The sequence below is a fragment of the Bicyclus anynana genome, chromosome 22 (assembly GCF_947172395.1).
Source record: "Bicyclus anynana chromosome 22, ilBicAnyn1.1, whole genome shotgun sequence".
Lineage (NCBI taxonomy): Eukaryota > Metazoa > Arthropoda > Insecta > Lepidoptera > Nymphalidae > Bicyclus > Bicyclus anynana.
In genome coordinates, this window is record NC_069104.1 from 12,292,617 (window position 1) to 12,313,708 (window position 21,092).

The 21,092-nt window shown below is 35.0% G+C and overlaps 1 protein-coding gene across 11 annotated transcripts in view; it reads right to left on the reverse strand.

Moving 5' to 3' along the window:
• Positions 1–1,098: 1,098 nt before the first annotated feature.
• LOC112057699 (glutamate-gated chloride channel) overlaps positions 1,099–21,092 on the reverse strand; it is a 49,477-nt gene continuing 29,483 nt past the window's right edge. For 5 of the 11 annotated variants that reach the window (XM_024098209.2, XM_024098212.2, XM_024098215.2 and 2 more), the window contains exons 7-11: positions 19,758–19,892; positions 16,454–16,606; positions 15,271–15,545; positions 13,578–13,762; positions 1,099–13,250 (exon numbers count right to left, since the gene is read on the reverse strand). In XM_024098209.2, the coding sequence (XP_023953977.1) occupies positions 13,211–13,250; positions 13,578–13,762; positions 15,271–15,545; positions 16,454–16,606; positions 19,758–19,892 (788 nt within the window). In that variant the 3' untranslated portion in view covers positions 1,099–13,210. The remainder of the gene's footprint in view (positions 13,251–13,577; positions 13,763–15,270; positions 15,546–16,453; positions 16,607–19,757; positions 19,893–21,092) is intronic. The other 6 variants (XM_024098216.2, XM_024098217.2, XM_024098218.2 and 3 more) reach the window with 2 other exon arrangements.

Here is a 21,092-nt window from a genome sequence, read left to right on the forward strand (position 1 = left end):
CTCAACCCTACTGATTGTCTTTGATTCATAGTCGGCCATTATTGTTGTGTAAAAAAGTCATCTAAGTAAATTTCGAGTATACATTGCCTATACGGGGATAAAATATAGACTATGTTACTCCTTAATATTGTAGCTTTCCATTGGTGAAGAATTTCTCGATCGGCTGACTTGGTTTTTGAGTTTATTCGTTATGTATGTAACGAATAAAATACAAATCTTTCCTCTTTACAACATTAGCGTGTATGAAAATGAAAAATGGCGTATTATCATAAAACACTAGCGGATGTCCGCAACATCGTCCGCGTGTTATTCAGTTTTTAAAAAATCGCACGGGAACTTTTAGAAATTTTGTATTATCTCTGAAACAATATGACTAATTAACATACTGTAAAAAGCAAATCTTATCTCTATAATATCTTCTTGATTATTAAGTAATTCATTTTGATAAGGATTTAAGTTTAACTGTGTAAATAATGATAATGTAAACCTTAGTATATGAATTAAATAATTTATTAAAGTACAAAATGTACTATATCTTCTAAAATATAGATATATGCTGCCGCGACATTTTTTGTAGAAAATGATGTGTGCAAAGTTGTAGTACATTATGTTATTCTAACATCAATAGTTATTGCAGCGCACGCTATGTAAACAAAACTTTTGTACACTTTTGGGTTACATTATTGGAGTTTCAGGAAGGATCCCTAAATTTTTTAAAAATATAATATACCTAGGCTATAGCTTCCTCGATAAATGGGCTATCTATCAATGAAATTCGTTTCAGTTTTCAGTTTTAAGTTATTAAGTTGCAAAATTATACATACTTATTACTTATATTAAATTATACATCAAATACCTTTATTAACAAAGAATAATGAATTTTCGTGTTAATTATCATAAAATATTGCTTGGTTTAAAAGATATTCGCAAATTTCAAAATATCCCCATTTTCATAATTACCCTAAAACGCCCATAAATACAAAATAAAAAATCAAGTTTAATAAAAATATCTAATGGCAGTCCAGGAATAATAAATATGATATATTTATAATTATAAATGTAAGAACAACGTAATTAGGAAATGAAACACACGTCAAATACGGGTATAATTTTATTAAAATCCCTTTCCGCTTTACTTCCGAATACAACATTCCGTTTAAAGTTTAAAACATAACTAAATAAAACTATAATTAAGTCTAATATTGATAATTCAGTTAACATATTTTTAGTAGAAAGTTTCACAATACCAACATTTTAAAGTCTATTGGTTGGTTTTAACCGTGACATATCTATTCGATATTATGTATATATTTTTTAATTTAGTGATGTAACATGTTGCCCGGAACGGTAGTGATCTAGTATTTATTTTGGTTGACATTTAACAATAATTATTGAGTGAATAAATCGATTGACGTTAAAAATTCTATAGGTTCACTACCATTCCGCTATTAATGCATTTTATGTTTCAATGTCGATTTAACTTCTACTGAATATTTTTGACATGTTTTTAATATTAAACGATTCAGTTGAAAAATTTAATTTAATGACGATATGTCCTTGATGTTTTGTAAAATGATTTAATTGACCTATTTGTTCATTTTTTTTTCAGATTGCTATCAATATTTTTTCAACTAGAAAGCTGCTATCGTTTTAGTTGCCAGTATTTTGAAATAATAAAACAAGAACACCTCTCTTAACCTTCATCACAGCCCAAGAATATCTAAAAGGACATATTATATCTAAAACAATTAGAGTTAAAATAGTATATTATATTTCGACTACAGGTGACACCTACAATTGGGGGGTTATGCTGTATTATTTTTGACATTTTGTACCTCATAGTTGCCGCGATGACGTAACAACAAGCTGTTGTAATGACATACAATAGCCGTTGTCAACACAACAGTTATGTTTTACATCAAAACTTGACCCTGTAAGCGAGTCGTACTAGTTTCAGAACTGAAAAGCGCCTTAATGTCAAAAAATCTTATAGCATGAGCCTCCTATATAATATATGAATACAACAATAATTATATTCTCGCACGACAAGAACTATGATTAAATCATTAGGTGCCTGCTTATTTGTTGGCTTTCCTCAACACATATTAAAAATACATATATAATTTTAAAAAGAAACAGATTTAGTAGCTTGCCATGTTTAAATATTCTTTGTTAATTGTATTACGTGTTAAATTTGAGTCAAATAAATGAATTATTGAGCATTTTTTAATGTTTTCTTTTAACCTCTTTGAAAAAAGCACTGCATTGGCGTTCTTTTATTTTAAATTTATTATTTATATAATTTCAGCACATGCCCTTGCGTCTTTTGGTTAAAACACCTGTGCCAACCACCGTTCTAAGAAACATCAAAAGTTGGTGTTACTATTTATATATTATGCCCATCCCTATGGAAATCATTACTTCATACATTTCATATTATTCCACTCAAATCATTCACGTAACCATTAAAAGTTTACGATACATCATTTGAGCCCACAATGTAGCTTCAAGTAAATAACGTAAGCCGCGTTGAGCCAATTAGTGAAAAAATAACAGCTGCGTAAAGCAATATTTATTTGCAAATATGTACATTTAATTGAGCAATTCTTGTATAATTGTTGTATATATTACATTATATGTATTTGCAAAAATAAGTATAAAAAGTTATTCACCAGCAAAGGCAAAACATTGTATCTATTCTTATTTTTTCATGCAAATAAATAATTTGAATTTAATTTAGTGTAGGTACCTTCTCGTATATTCAGTATATTCGTTGACCTTGCAAACGGTTACAATATCTGGATGAAACTTTCTATATTTCGATAGGTACTAAGATTTTTTTTGTCTGATACGTACATTTTTGCAAATAAATATCTTATGTACCAATAGATGTTTGTACATTTAAAACAATAAAAATGGCGGCCAAAGATCGGTTGCCTGATATTGTAAATAACCGCAAGCTCAAAAACAACGCATTAAAACTTGAAATCTTCATTGGGGCCTAGTTTAATGTATCACTTTCAAAAGGTGACGGCGCCACTTTCGTCCGTTTCGTATTATATCAATTCCCGGTTTTTTCGGGTTTCCGGTTACCTAATTTCCGGTTACAAAAAGCTGCCCGCGTCACATTTCTAAAATGTGTGTTCTTCTCAAACAATTTAAAACATGAATAGTCGAAATAAAGGGACGGAAAGAGAAAAATGAGCAATAATCATAACGGAAAAATAAAAATGGCTTCCAAAACTGGATAGCCATTTCATAAGTTTTAAATTTAAAATATTTTATTATAACCGAACACAGCGATAGTGATATTATATAATATAATAGATATACATAGAAATATAATCTTAAAAATATTGTTTATCACAACATGGTTGTTTAATTTTGATTCAATAAAATCGTATAGCTTTTTTTTGTTGATCTTGTAAAAATATGGGCCATAAGATAGGAACATGCAACGTAAAATTGATATACGACTAACTTCTTCCCGATCTTCTTATTTATGACGTATTTCCTACCTTCGAAATATTTACTTGTTTATGTATAGTTATCTCGTTATAGGTACCGAATACCTAACAATGTCCTTTTTTATTTATTTTAATTATTTTGGCGTCAAAAAAATAATAATTAACAGTGTAATTATTATTATTTTTGACAAATATTCAATTTCTCAAATATTTGAAAATATGCACCAATATCGAAATTTGCTTAAATCGATAGAGGCATTGAAATCGAACAATTGTTTCAAATTAAATATAATTGAAATAAACCCCAATACATCAATCGAGTTCAGTGGATATGAAAATGCAAATTAATGCAACTTTAAATTAATTCCCAAATATAACTACGCTGTTGATTTCCTCGCTCAGGTTTACGACCTAAGTGCAAAGTTGAGGGAGGAAAAGGGATATAGATAACATCACACTCAAGGTCGTAACCAACGAAACAACATAACTGATAAAACTAATTACAAGTAAACATTGCGGTGGGAACCAAAATCGTAGTATATACGGGTTCGAATGAAAAAAGCACCAAACGTCACATTATCTATAATTTTAGTTTATTGTTCATAAAAATCACATCTTGTAAATACTCAAACTCTTTAGGACACCCGCGTGTTTAAGAATCTCATAATTTTCACAATTCCGTAAATACAAGTTAAGTAACATATGATTATTTATAACAATAAACCAATTAGCAGTGATTTTGATAATTGAAAAAATTGTGCGCTTGTTCATAACAGATGATGTTGCGAGTATTTTGAAAAATAAATTTTAAATAACTTCCAGAAACAATATGCTCAATTCCATGAATTGCACTAGTATCGATTTACTCAATTTTCAATCATTAGCAAGGCCCCAAAGAGAAGTAAGTAACTTTGAAGCCTAACTAACGAAGTACACCACCTAAGGCGCACTAAAATTTAAAAACTACTTATATCTAAAAATGCTTAACTGCGCAGTGTCTGTGTATTTATTTTCATCTCGTACTTTCGAACCATCTATAACTCTATACGATGCCTAAGTATGAAAGCTCAAAGAACGGTCCAAACCTCGGATTCGTATGAAGTTAGTAGATAGAACGCTAAATACGCTCCGCGTGGAATTTGCAGCCCTAAAATGGCGCTCCTGCCACCTGCGTCTTTAGCAGGAGGGTGGTATCTCGCCACTCGGACCCCATGGCCCTACCACCAGTCGGGTTCTGTCGCCTCTTACGACACCCTTGTGTCCCGACGTGGGATTGGGGAATGTATTCTTCTCCGCCCCAATACGGAGTTTTACTTCAAATAAATCCTACTAAAATTATTTATGCGAATGTTTGTATGTATGTTTTGGATGTTTGTTACTCTTTAACGCCGCAACTACTGAACCGATTTGGGATTTGGAGAACGAAGGTAGACAATACCCGGAATTAACATTTAAGCAACCTTTTATCCCAAAAAAATCCATGGTTTATGCGAGATTTGCGAAAAACTGAATTCCACGCGGACGAAATTGCGGGCGTCCGCTAGTTAAGACTCAGTTATGTAACAAAATGTTATGCGGGATTATTTTATAAAAAAATATTCATTTAGTTTTTTTGTTCATTCAATTAGGTTCTTCACATACGTTTTTTTACCTATTGATTTTTTTTTTACTGTTAACTCTGATTTTAAGTAATTAATTATGTCAATGATAAGTTTGGAACAGGTAAATTTTTTTCCTAACTTTGATGGTTTCGTGGCATCATAACGGAACCCTGAATTGCTTAACGATAGCAATGATACGTCTTTGCCGGTAAGGTGATAACTAATCACGGCCAGTACTTGTACATATATATTTCTGTGCCAGAACCAACCACCAGTTGAATGGTTTAATAAAAAAAAACATAAAATTGTTCAAGCCTATCTTTCTTTTGTTGACTTTACTTTTGCATAAATATCATTCAGTATCTCATAATGACTTTCCATTTACAAAGCGCAAACAATAAAAATTATCAATTAAATTAACTATTGTGTATATTTTCCTTTTAGCTGTTAATTTTATGGTTTTATGATAAACAATGCATTTTAGATAGTCACTAAGAACTATCCAGTTAAACCAAATTCATAGCAATTTTCCTGCCTTACCTAAACAACCGGTGTACAGGGGTCTTTTTAACCGTTTTCAAAAAAGGAAGTGGTTCTCAATTTCATTAGAATCTTTTTTTTTATGTATGTTCACCGATTACTCAAAGACGCCTGGACCGATTTATTTCTTAACGTACCCTCATGAAGGCCTCATCTTTTTAACCGTTTTCAAAAAAGGAAGTGGTTCTCAATTTCATTGGAATCTTTTTTTTATGTATGTTCACCGATTACTAAAAGACGCCTGGACCGATTTATTTCTTAACGTATCCTCATCAAGGCCTCATCTTTTTAACCGTTTTCAAAAAAGGAAGTGATTCTCAATTTCATTGGAATCTTTTTTTTTATGTATGTTCACCGATTACTCAAAGACGCCTGGACTGATTTATTTCTTAACGTATCCTCATCAAGGCCTCATCTTTTTAACCGTTTTCAAAAAAGGAAGTGGTTCTCAATTTCATTGGAATCTTTTTTTTATGTATGTTCACCGATTACTCAAAGACGCCTGGACCGATTTATTTCTTAACGTATCCTCATCAAGGCCTCATATTTTTAACCGTTTTCAAAAAAGGAAGTGGTTCTAATTTCATTGGAATCTTTTTTTTATGTATGTTCACCGATTACTAAAAGACGCCTGGACCGATTTATTTCTTAACGTATCCTCATCAAGGCCTCATCTTTTTAACCGTTTTCAAAAAAAGGAAGTGGTTCTCAATATCATTGGAATCTTTCTTTTTATGTATGTTCACCGATTACTCATAGACGCCTGGACCGATTTATTTCTTAACGTATTCTCATCAAGGCCTCATCTTTTTAACCGTTTTCAAAAAAGGAAGTGGTTCTCAATTTCATTGGAATCTTTTTTTTATGTATGTTCACCGATTACTCAAAGACGCCTGGACCGATTTATTTCTTAACGTATCCTCATGAAGGCCTCATCTTTTTAACCGTTTTCAAAAAAGGAAGTGGTTCTAATTTCATTGGAATCTTTTTTTTATGTATGTTCACCGATTACTCAAAGACGCCTGGACCGATTTATTTCTTAACGTATCCTCATCAAGGCCTCATCAATTTAATTTTTTTTATGTTTAATTTAAATCGAAAAACAACCGTGTTGTGATTTATATATTCTCTTAATATTTACAGTGTGAATAGTGAGTTGCGAGAGAAATGATACTAAAGTAAGACCAACGAGATAAGATTTAGAATGCTATAAAATGTAGTCACCACGTGTTTAGCAGAGAGAATTTTAAATTAGTCAAAACACATTTTGAATAACTATTCTCCATTGATAGTGTGATTTCTGATTTTATATTATTTTTTTCATATTAGGAAGCATAGTGATTAAATAGACAATGTCAATAAAGAAAATAATACTTATAAAGTGCCTATTTTCATAAATACCCCCGTAATTACGAAAATGGGGATAGTTGGAAATTTACGTTTTTTTTTTACTAAACGTATGAAGTTAAAATAAAATAAGTCTGAAATTGGCTAGTTTAGAAGGTTTAGGGATACCCTCATTTTCGTAATTACCCCAAAGCACCTTACGAATTCAATATTGACTAAGGCTGTATAATCACCAATCTTTGCCTATCCCGTAGCTGATAGAAAAAAGTAGAGTTGTAACCATAGTTTTTAGTGACTGTTTGCTACTTGTCCCTCCTTCTTGCGTATGCTCCTCGTATTCCTCATTACTGAGGGTCATAATCTACCTTTCCTCATTATACTTACTGCCCATGTTTCTCCCACGCGATTAATGTCAATGTTTTTTTTATCTTACCTCATTGGCTCTACTTTAGACATAACCTTACAGTATCATTTCATACATAAATAGTATTTAGTATATAGTTTACTGTACAGTGAGCGACACAGGTGTAGAGTAGGCTGTTATTTACACTTTCATCACCTACATATTCACATTTACCAGTTCCTTTTTCAACGATGAACCCTAGTATGTAATGTCTATGGTACAACTAGTACAATTGTTTTTTTTTAAAGCAAACATACCCTTTTCTATCTATTTTTTTTCTGTAAATTGTTGTCAGACATCACTTAGCGCCAAAATACATAAATAAATAGTAAATAGGTAAAAGAAAGGAAATAAATAATAATAAATTCTAGATTTTATCGTTGAAAAAGGCACCCTCTTAACGCATTCATTACCTAAAAACTTAGTACGTAAACGATTAATTAATTTTTTTTTTAATGTTTTACTAAACAATCGTGGTTATTATGTGGGCAAAATCTAGCTGCAAGCGTACAATAAACCATGTGAGCAGAGCGGAGTATACATATTGTCGTGATGTGCAGAACTCGTGTCAATAAAGTTATCGATAAGCTTACAGATTTTTACTGGAGAGTCACCTTAACCGATACTATCGATACCTACCACCTGCGTAGCTACACATAGGTAAACAATACGTTGATTTAATCTGCAGCTAGATATTGCCCAGAGTGTAGTAGGATTGACCGTACCGCAAAAGAGTTTATTATTTAAGAATTCAACATAAAAATAACTTTTGGAAAACAAAAAGAATTAGGGTGTTTTGCAATCCGTTGCGGTCCAGTCTATACCAATTTGTGCGAACTAATTCTACAATAATTGTGAAATTCGACAAGAATTTATGGATAATAAACTCTTTCTTGTAGGACACAACGTCGATTTCACATCTTACTGTAACTATTCTCTAAATAGATGGAAAACCAATCAGAAATATACGTCTTCTTTACCTAGTTCCAAAAAGATATTATCCCTTTAAAATGCAATCTTTTTTCGCCCCTAGTCCTTATTCATAAATATAGACCTTAGAGGTATTTTATTAAACGTGATTAATTCACCAGATCTTTACTGACGATGTATTATAAGATACTCGTAGTAGTGTAATAATTCGGAAAAAATACATTTTAAAGTCACTTAAGTAACGCTCAGTCGTTAATTTTTGTCGATAAAGTTTTGACTAGCCCAAGCCTACAAACAGACCAAGACAATATAGAAAAATAAATTCCTTAATCTGGGCATCGAACTGAATTTGTAAAACAATTGCTTTAAAAAACCGTTTACCGTAACCGTAGAATTTCTTAAAAAAAATACCTTTAACCAATGGACCAAGCTTTTAAATCTATTTACATTTATACGTATATTTCCGTTGGCCAAATATTTACTTAAATACATTCATACTCATATTCTACTACCCATAAGTTACAGTATGTCACATGAAACCTTATTTCAAAAGCCATTGGGCTCATAATAGAATGACACATCGAAATAAGTGAGAGTGAGAATAGTATAAGAACTGACACTCATCTAAAATGGTAGACTGACATTTGTGTGCAGTCTGTATCTACACATTTATTATAGTGTGTGTGTAATATAATTATCAACTAAAAACGATGCGAAACGTTGCGTACAGCTGCAAAATATGTGTTCTCCCCATTTAAAATAATAATTCTGGTTTTCTGTGATACTTAATTATTATTATTGTGGTTAAATTAAACTTATTATCTATAGAGCAGAGTGTTATGTTATTAAGAACACAGGGTTATTTAAAAAATGCCAGGAGTTATTGAAATTGCGATTCCTTGATATTTTATTTCTTGTGGAATGTGTATTTTCTCATTTAATTTAATTGAAAATTACAGGATAAGTAATCCCGTAATTTTTTTCTAAATTTAATTTACAACATGTTTTTCATTACCTCTTAAGTTTGACCATAAAAAATCAAAAATATTGGATTTTTTCAATATAAAAATGTGGCATTTAATAAATATCCCTAATTTCTTACAGAATATATAAGCAGTATAATATACATTGATATAAAATATTTGTTTTGGGTAATAACTACATTCAGTCGCAACCAAACGCAACTATTCGTCTCGCATCGTTGTATATCGCACATCAATCTTTAGATATTCGTATAATAATGTGCATATGTTTATTATATTTAGTGTGATTAAAATATTTAAACATTTATTATCATAGATTATAATGTATGCACACCTATGCGCTTTCAATCTGAACCTATGTCTTCGTATTCAAAAGTGACACTCAAATCTGTCATTTATTCGGTGTTTTGACAGTTTAACAGACTCCTATGTGTTCTATATAAAGTGTGTTACACTTTTGGATCTCGTGGACTTAGGTTGTAACACATTTATGGGATATCAAATATTTTAAGTAGATATTATTCAGTAGCCTTTCGGCAGGAGTGATGTAGTTCCTGTTAGTTAGTAACCTCATATTGCATGTTAGCGTGTCTAGTATAGCGTAGTGATCGTTGGTAGAAGCTGAAAGACGAAGAAGAAGCGTACGAGTGTGGAAACTCCTACACGTTTAGTCACTTTAGCTCTAGCAAGTAGCCCGTTTGTCATTCAGAAAATTGTCCAAAAATTCATTATCAAAATAATATTTGTTTTTTACAGTTTGGTTAACTAAAAATCTTTTGAAATCTTTTTTGCATGGAAACTTACAACTTTGTAATAGTGTACCTACCTACTTGTCTATATTTAAACTCGATTTTAACTGACTTCGACTTTTATCGTTTGATTTGTGATGTGCGAGTTCATTGATTAGATTTATTAGTGTTAATACAACATTGTGTACTGTCGACATTAAAAATATTTTCGAGATTACAATTTAAATCTTTATAAATATGAAGGTAGGTAGGTACATAATATGTTCGTAAAACACCTAGCACTCTAAGTCAAATCATCTTTGTAATTTGCCAACATTTCTACTTATTTGGGTTTTCGCGTGTATCTTTTAACATCTTAAGTACTCTCGTCCTCTAGGGAATTATTTCAATAGCGCATAAAAGTACAGTTTATAAGATAAGGATATTATGATTTTCTTATTAAAATCAGTCTGCATATAACATATAGGATCAAAATTTTAAGCATTTTGGTTTTATAAGCCCTGCAGAGTATAAAATGAGTAGTTGACCTAATAGAACCACTTATACTTAGAGATAATTTGATTAAAAAGATTAACAAGAAAAACAGACTTGGAAGATGAAAAGGACAGTATATACAGCGAAGAAAAGTAGTGTCAGTAAATAATCTTACGGCCGTTTTCAATGAAGTTATCTATCCGTCATTTTGCTTACTAAAAAGCAAATCTATCTTTCTGTTCTTATCTGCTTTTCAATAACCTACTGACAGATAGCGTTCCTTACCGAAGTTTGTTAGCTATCCTTGGGAAGACGGATATGTTACTAGAGATACTCAAACAAATCGTCTTTACTTGCGTTTCAATATGAGTTTCTTGTTACTGTCTTGTAGACGGAGCTACCGATAGTTTATCCGTCAAAATTGGTCGATATCCTATCTACAATTTTGTGTTTTGAAAATTAGTATCTAACAATGATTTTTATCATTACAAACCACCCATCTCGAAGACTCGACGATTTTCAGCCACCAGAGCAGGCCGGGTTCGAAGTGGCTACAGTACTATAGACCACATTGAGGTAGGTTATACAAAAGTTTCTCGAGTATAGTCAGCCTTTCGTTCGTTTGTTTAGCGTTCGTGGACTATAAGAAAGCTTTTGACACTATTGAAATCTGGGCTGTTATGGAGTCTCTACGGAGATCCCAAGTTGATTGGCTGGATACATTAAAGTGCTAAAATGCCTTTACATCACTGCGTTTATGACAATTCAATACAAAGACAAGGTGTGTCTACAAGACCGATTCAATTACATCGTGGAGTGAGACAGGGGGATGTATTATTTCCAAAACTGTTTTCGAATGCTTTGGAAGATGTTTTTAAAACGCTAGAATGGGTAGCAAAAACAAAGCGAGCAAATTTCGCACCTTCGCTTCGCTGCAAGAACTTCAAAACATGCTGGATAGCCTTTATGCTGCCTCCCAAAGTGTTGGTATCCGGATGAATCTGGACAAGATCAAGGTCATGTTAAATGATCTAGTCGCTCCGGGACCTATTACTATTGATAGATCTACCCTCGAAACTAGGGAAGAGGCTATCTATCCATAGTCTAAGATAGATCACACTTATCTTTGTTTGTGAAAAAGTAAAGATAGTAAAATCTATCTGTATTCTTGGGTAGGTTATTGAAAACGGCCGTTAGTCAATCGATGTAACGGTAATCAGTCGATGTACAGTATGAAAAGTCCAGTAATTCTCGTTAAAAACATTTTAAACAGAACTAACAATTATTATAGTCTTGGACGTAAGAATCTCTAGAGTTCACTGTTTAGCGAATAAAGTATTGAACACAAGTTTTATTTTTACCTATTTTACATTTGCGTAAAATTATTGAAATCGTGATGATGATGTTTACTGATTTGCTTTTAGTAATTGTCTGAAGAGACTGTTCTGAAATTGAGGAAAAATATACTAAATTGGAAACCCCTGATGATTACGAGACATCTGGATAATTAGACTTCTGAAAAGAAAAGACTATGAGTTTGCGACGAGCTTTTTTTGGAAAGGTTTAGGTTATTATCTAAAGGCTGTATTCGCAAGAAGTGTTCTATATGTAGTCGAGTGGGACAGTGCCAGAGCGAGTGCTAGACGAAGACATATCAAGAGACTAGGAATTTCCGACGAGCTTTGACTTTTGGAACGATTTATGTAAATAAAATGGCTAATTGCGTATTCTAAGTAACTGCGTCAGTGTTCTCGCCTCTTCAAACAATGCGTGTTGCCAGTGACTGATCTGAGATTTGGTCGCTAACTATGACCTCATAAGAAGGCATAGTCACTCAGCAGGCGATGGACTGAGCTAGCGCAGAATCTCTGCGTGATCCAATCAGAAGTGAGGAGATCCGCAGAAAAACCGACGTAGCTCAATGAGTCGCAAAGCTGAAGTGGCATTGGGTGGGGCACATTGATCGAAGATCCAATGGTGGTTGGGGTCCCAAGGTGTAAAAATTACGACATCGCACCAGAAGCGTCGTGTTTGTGTACCCCTACCAGGTGGACTGACGATATTACATGTATGGAGCCGCTGGATGCAGTCAGCTTAGTTGTGTTTGAAAGTTATTACAAAGGGCTTTTTTCCAGCAGTGGACGTCCAGCGGCTAATATGATGATGAACTACGCCAGAGTAAGTTAAAGTCACTGACAACGAGAGTCAAGAGTTATCGACGTCGTCGTGTTGGTGAACTGGCGAAGACTTCATAAACTTGAGACTGATCACTTGGACGCAGTCACAACTAGTAGACGAGTGCGAAATCTTAGTTTATGATTGACATGACTTAGAAGATACTATGAGTGAGTGCTCTGATTTTTGGATTTCTGTTAATTAAAGGGCTATTCGCGAGGAGTGTTCTAAGAAGTTAGTGAGGAGTTGAAAGATAAGTGCAGAGTGCGGAGTTTTCTAGATATGCGAGTGTAAGTGGAGTGATGGTGAAGAGTTGAAAGATTAGGAGCTGCTGGAATGCCTGCGCCAGAGTGAGCTACAGCCGCCGACAGCGCGGGGTGCTGGTAGAGCGGCGATGTCGACGCGCTATGGTGACTTGAGGCTGGTCATGGTCAGTCGGGCGCAGGCACAGTATGTAGATGAGCGCGAACATTGCGTAGGGCGCTAGTACTGCGATTGATAAGCGCGCTATCTCCGGACCGCCCTCAGTAGACAAGAAGAATCACTTCTCTTCGTCCTCGTCGCGGAATAGGTAGGTCGACCTGCGGAAAAATTGGTAATGTCAATTGTCAATGAATATGCGCTGGTTCAGATGACAACTTAAAGCTATTTTTTTAACTCTCTGATACCTACCTAATCATAGCGCCATTAGTCAGATACTAAGGTTTAAAGCAACCCTTCAACTTTAAGTCTCTGACAAATGGTTGCCAAGAAGTGAATGTTAGCCAGAATAAATAATAGTTGTAAATAAGGCATGACAACTTGCGTGAATGCTGCCTGGCAATAGAAATATGCATGACGACAATACTTTACCAGACGAACTTTGTCACAAAATGACCTAAATGGAATCCTGTGAGACGCAAACTCACCAGTAAGCGAGGTTGAAGAGCGCGAAGACCAGCGGGAAGGTGATGCGCGAGATGACATCAATCCGCTTGGAACGGGTGGGGAACTTCGACATCCAGAGGCGGCAGCAGTTCTTGCGCGGCGGGCTCATGTGGATCTCACATTGACGCATCTTGGTGTCCACCACGCCACCACGCACGAGCGGCTTCTGTCAGTTGCAGACCAGTCAGGGAGGACGAACAAAGTACATTTTGGACTATTCTCTAAAAACTATAGTTGCTTCCGTTGGTCCGTATCTTTTTGCTATCTTATCAAATGGACTTTTAAACTTTAAAATTTGATCCTTTTGAATAACTTAGGATTGTTTCTAGTTGCTCCCGTAATCGCTTTTTATTTACTTATCAAACTTTTAAACTTAATTTCATCAATTTTATTCAATCAATCTAAAAATTTAATCAATTTTCTTTTTGCTTTTTGGTTAATTTGGATACGTAAGACTTATAATAATTGCTAAATCTCTATCTTTTGTTTTGTATTTTAACTTCATTTTCATGTTTTTATTAACAAAATAGTTTTCATCAATAGTATTTTTATCTTTAAACTTATTGATGTTTATGATCTTACATCATAATTTAGTATTAGTACTTAAAGTTTCAACAAGCCTAACTTACAGGCTTTGCAATTATCAATTGACTTATCTTTTACTTTTACAAATATTTTCGCAGTAGGTATTCTATGAAATAGATAAATATAAGTACATCGAAAAATACATTAAGTAGTTTTAATAATGAAAAATACCTACCTCTTTAAATTCATCATAGTAACTAGATTGTAGAAAATTAACTTAGAATCAAGTTCTACTGAGACTCATTTCTTAGTAACTATTTTATTCTAAGTTGTTGATTCAATCTAAATTACCATATTGCTCTAATGTTTGAACATTCAGAAGTCTAGTCTAATTAGGATGATGTCTGATGCTAATCTAGTAATTTCATTGAATTAAAAAAATGATGAAGAAAAATTTGCAACTAATCATGCTAAATATCCATGTTTTGATGATGATTAAGGACTAAGCTTATGTTGATAGTTTCCAAAAGTGGTAAAAAAAAATCAATCAAAGATACAGTATTCTAGCTACGAAATGCAACTATTATAATGATTGAGAGTCTGGTGAATCAAAGAGATAATAACTAATAAGTAATAACACATACTCGGTATCTCCTGAAAATCAAATTAGTCTATTTTAAGTAGGCTAAGATTACAAACACCTTCGAAACATCAAGTTTTTCTGTTTGTAGTGGACATATGGTCCAGTTAGGTTAGGTGGACATATGGTCCAATTTCGAGAAAAAGGTAAACCACCGAATCCAACTCGGCTGGGCAGTATTCAGGAAACTTCGCGATTTCTTTTCGTCCGAAAAACAATTAGTGCTTGAAGACAAAAGTCTTCGAACAGTGCGTGTTGCCAGTGACCTATGGTTCCCAGACTTGGTCGCTGACTATGGAACTCATAAGAAGGCTCAGAGTCACACAGCGGACGATGTACCTAAATGAAGCCTACCTAAATGAAGATCTTTAATTAAATCAAAAGGTCGATCTTAAATCCGCAGAACAGTTATTACTACAAACATTTAAATCACCCCGTTTAGGTCACCAGCTTCTCAATCATTAAAAACAACAACTACTTGCCAATATCCGAATCAAATGCGAGCTCACCATTGCGAAGGTAGTATTACTGTCAGTGTCCAACAAATCTGATGCAGCGTCCAAACTTGCGGCGGCCTCCATCTCCCGTCTCGACTTCTTCATATTCTCCCTGTGCATGTCGGAGCGAGACGCATAGTTCACCAGAGCGAACTCCAGCAATGCTCCGAACACGAAGGTCAGGCACACTCCCGTCCATACGTCGATGGCTTTGGTGTAAGAGACGGGGGGTAAGGAGGCGTTGATGCCTGATGATTGGGTCGCCATGGTCAGAAGAGTGGTTACTCCTGTGGATGGAGATACGATTTTAATCATCATTTAGAGGAGATTGCCTGATCCAAGATGCGAATTTGTTTTATTTTACTTTACAGAATTTATTATCACTAACAGCCCATTTAGTCATGATAGCACAGTGGATATGACCTCTGCCTTTGGTTCGGAGGGTGTACTAGATATGTGCATTTATAAAATATCTAGTAAGAATCATAAACGACGAAGGAAAGACCTCGTAGGAAAACTTGCGTACCTGATAATTTTCTTAATTCTCTACGTGTGATGTCTGCTAATCTGCATTGGGCCAGCGTGGTAGATAGCCTAACTCTTCTCATTCTGAGAGGAGATTCTTGCACAACAGAGAGCGGAATATGGGTTGTTCATGATGAGCAACCAATTTTGCCGGGACCGACGGTTTAATGTAATCTACGAGACACGTGTTATCACCACCAACTTTTATAATTTCGGATTGAATAACTTTACTGAAAATAGCCATATTGGCTAACCATTAGGCCACCAGGCAGTTCTAGATATGCTATGAAAATATTGGGATTTTCCTTTCCATAAATTCTCAGTATCAAGTATCAACAGTTTAAACTTCGTGCCTTTGGAAGCTCTTAGATCCGTCAATCCCAATCGTCATTAACATCTGATAATGGTCGTTATAGAGACATACAGACAAAATTATCACCATAAACACGCATTGGTGTGACGGGCTTAATGACAACGATTGGAACAGCGTAGTGGATCCTCCAAATCCCCATCTAAAAGGAGGTTCTGTGCCCTGTAGTAGTGCATTGGTTATGATGATTAAATTACAATAGCTAGGCCTAAATGGGCTGGGCTCCAATTGTCACTCCGTAGAAAGAAGGTATGTGCCCTGAAATAAGCCATTAATTATGGGTAGATTGTAATAACTCACCCAGTGACACCCTAGCCGGCACAGCGCCCTGGTCCAGCCAGAAGGACACCCAGGAAACGATGACCAACATGCAGCACGGGATGTAGATCTGGATCAGGTAGTAGCTGAACTCTCGCTTGAACAGCAGGTCGACCTTCAGGCAACTGTATTCACCTGTGAGATTACATTGTTTAGTATAATTGGTAAAATATACGATAGAGTAAATTTATGAGCCGTGATAGCCCAGTGGATATTATGTGTGGGTTCGAATGCGGTCCGGGACATGCACCGCCAACTTATCAGTTATGTGTATTTTAAGAAATTATATATGTCTCAAACGGCGAAGGAAAAACATCGTCAGAAAACCTGCATGTGTGAAGTCTGCCGATTCGCACTGTGTTAGTGTGATGGACTATTAGCCAAACCTCTTTGAGCCTCAGAGGTGACTCATGTTCAGGCAGTGACCTGTATATGGGTTGATAATAATGTTGATGGTTACGAGGGAAGAACAAGGTACGCAATTAATAAATTAGAGGGAGCTTTAAGGTCGCAGAAATAGCTGAAAAAGCAACGGAAGTCCAGACTGAGACGGTACGGTCATGTGGTACGGAGACCAAATGATCATGTCGTGAAGAAGCCTTTCCATGAATGCTAAGAAGAGGGGGAAAGTGAGACCAATTACAAAGTGGTTAACGAAAGTCCGTAAGGACTTGAAGGATAAATGCCTTGCGGTAGATGACGCAAAGGAGCGTACAAAATGGCAACGCATGATTGGAAAAGCCGACCCTGGCTAAACGGGATAAGACGAGGCCGAAGAAGATTGTTACAAAAGAAGGATGTCGATAAAGTAGAGTGGTGCAGCGCGAGTCCTTCCTAAGAAGAGGGGGAAAGTGAAACCAATAACAAAGTGGTTAACGAAGGTCCGTAAGGACTTGAAGGATAATTGTTTCGCGGAAGATAACGTAAAGGAGCGTACAAATGGCGCCGCATGATTGGAAAAGCCAACCCTGGCTAAGCGAGGCCGAAGAAGATTGTTACAAAGGATGGATGTCGATATTATAGAGTTATTAGCGCATTTAGCGGATTTAATTGTAGACCCATACGATGCGGATCAGTGGACCCACTTGTATGACTATCTATACAAAGAATACTAAGATCCGTTTGATGCTATGCGTTCGATACTTTGCGAATATGAGGACGCCTACCATAAATCTAGACTATCCGAGAAGTTGCAAAAATAAAACCACCAGTACGAAGCCTCAAACAACAACTAAAAAACAAGTAAATCGTACAAAAGATTTTGCATAAAAGAGATAAATAATAATATGAAATATCACAGATTAAAGAAAGCGTTAGCTTTTAGCGTTTCTATTCTTTGTAAAATATGAATTGTCAACTTGTATGAAATATGAATTGTCACACAACATTCTCTGAGTGATGAATGAATACATGACATTCCCTACCGTTTCCCTACACACGAACAAAACAATGATGACACAACACACGTAGATATGACAACTGTTGACAGATGCGGTAAATCATCTCGATGCACACAGTGGAGTGTGTGTGTGCTTTGAATTGGAACAGTATCCGAACAATGCATACGACTCATTACTGTCGTACCTTTGAAGTTATCCCGACTGTCAACAATTTGTGGTGTACTGGAAAAGCTCGCTCATATGGGAATACTCGTAGCACTATGCATTTGAAAGCTTACGCCTTACGATGTAGATTACATATCTACATCAAAAAATACTAGTCAAAATTGCGCACTCGGTCGATAGATATACCTATTGTGTTAAACCATTATTATCCTGAACTTAATAATAAACTCCTCCTAAAATTCCTCGTCCTGTGAATGTTGAATGGCTCCTAATGTTAGTGTTTAGACCTCATGTCAAATTCTTATGTAAATATATCAAATATAACAACATTAAATTATAATAATGGTATTCTTTTATAGCGTTATATATCTCATTAGTTTGTCTTTTATACATTATATATTACTTATGTATATTTATGTACTTTAAATATTCCTTTTTGTGTTGTTGTAGATGGTAGCTTACAAAATAATCCAACTATAGTATCATAGATAAGCTGATAAATTATCAAATCAAATCAAAAATCATTTATTTCAAGTAGGCTCAGTTTACAAGCACTTTTGACACGTCAAGATACTCTTTTGAAAAAGTCATACAGTATTATAATTATTATATTATAATTAATTTAACCTGTCAACCTCCACTGTGTTCTCTCCAAACTACGCGACATTGGCAAAGTAAATTGTGCTGCCTTGGCATAACCAAAAGCCATTAAATTAAAGAAGAAGAACTTAATAGACAGGGGCGTAGCTACCGCCGTATCAACTGTATCAATTATACGGGGCCCCCGGACTAATGAGGCCCCTTACGTGTGAAAGCAAAAATTTGTAAAATGTTATCCACAATCTCGCTTATAATAAGGTACTTCCCAAAAATAATTATAGAAAACTCCCTATATAAATTTTAATAATTTAGAAATTTAGGCATTTTCATTGCTTATTTCAATAATTCCCACACTCGACCCAAAAAAAAAAATTATTACATCTTGTATATGATACAATAAACATTTTGTTACCAATACTTTATGGTGAAAGAGTTAGGGGTAAATCAAAAACTATTAAGATTTTTCGAGATTTGCCACTCGTCTATTGGGCCCCTCAACTAACTTTGATACAGGGCCTCTCCCAGGCACGCTACGCCACTGTTAATAGACTACACCTCTATACTTCAGCCTTTCTTGATCAGTACTGTTTACCAACAAACAAATTGGAAAAGAAGGTAGAAAACGCATGCCATTTCATAACTTATTTATTTTAAATTATGTATGGTTTGGTATTATTAAATATATTATGTATATCTAATTTTTCTAAGCTTATTAATCTTTATTTTCATTAATTTAAGAACAAATTAATTATAATTATTATTGGGTCTGAAATTACTAGTGATTTATATCCTCAATTTTAATTTGTTTGTTGGTAAACAGTACTGATTAAGATAGGTAGGTATGTGTCTGAGAAGAAATGAGATAAGGAGATAGTCATCATCATCATTTTCTGCTGATGGACGTCCACTGCTGGAACGGACTCTTGTATGGAATTCCAAATACAACGGTCTCGAGCCGCCAGCATCCAGCGGCTCATTGCAACTCGCTTGATGTCTTCGGTCTATCTAGTTGGGTCGCCCAACAGTCCGTTTACGGTAGGAGGTCGCCATTTCAGCACCTTGGGACACCAACGTCCCAAGAACGTCTTAGAACTGCGAAAGAGATAGTGGGAGATAGTTACCGGTGTTGGTCTTGCTGTTGCAGTAGTCAGTGAGGAACTTCTCCAGGGTGAAGCGAGGGAGGTGGAGGTTCTTCACCACCTGCACTGGGTCGCCTTCCTTCCACAGGAACACCAGATCATCAGTCGTCCAACCATCTGCGGACATAAAAATATTATTGGTCATGTTTAGGATAGATCTTCGTCATGAGTCGGTGATATTTTTTGAATTCTTAACAATTACTAGCAGTAACTAATAGATATATTTTGACAAAAAAAAATTAATAAAAAAGTACAACCGAATTCAAAATCACAAAAATGTTTCTACTAAATTAAAAAGCGAAAAATATCCTCGTGTCTTCGAAGGCGATAACCAGTAAATGCTGCGTTAATTAAAGTCTGAAAATCCTAAACCTTTATTATTTAAATTGCTTGAATTAATACATCACTATTCTCTCCTATTCTGAGGTCGGTTAAAAATAGCTCCGATAGATATTCCACGTAACTTTTTCACAATAACGAATAAATGGAATCTTCTGAAATAAAAGTTTTACAAACGAACGTTCTGACAGTTGTTTCCAACATCACGTAATGTACGACGCTACACGCACGTTATACTGAACTAAAATTCTGTGATGGTCAGATCTCCTACATTCTACAAAAGCTGGAAGTTCCTATCAAAAGTACCTAAATACTTTTGATATTGTGTTTTTTTTTTTTTTTTTACGTTATATAGGCTAGCGCTTGGCAGCAATCATGCTTGACAGTAAGCGATGATGCAGCCTAAGGTGGAACGCGCTTGCCTAGAAAATGCCTATTCACTCTTAACTTGAATACACCCATGTTGTAGGTGGTAGGGAAAACTGAAGCTGGAAGGGCATTCCATAATTTCGCAGTGCGGATCAGGAACGAAGAACCGAAACGCTTCGTACGAGTCCAGGGGACATCAACTACGTATGGATGCAGACCTCTGCGATGCCTGGCAGTTCTGTGGTAAAAAGGTGAAGAGGGAACTAGATCGAAAAGTTCCTGAGCGCACTCTCCGAAATAAATCCTGTAGAACACCGACAGACAGGCAACTTTTCGGCGATGCTCTAATGATTGCAATTATACGACGTTTCATGTGTACGACATTTCATGAGTTTTCAATTATATCTCCAGTCGCCCGATACTTTGCTTTGGGGCAATCTTTTGGTAGAGACTCTTAAAAGTTTGATCTCAGTTTGATCTTGATCTTAACGGGGATTTATGATGGGTCACCGCGAAGCTCAGTGACTGTAGATTGGGAATATTCTTATATGTTATACGAGGAAAATAAAAAAAACGCGTACGTCGACAGAAGTGATAAAATTCAACCTA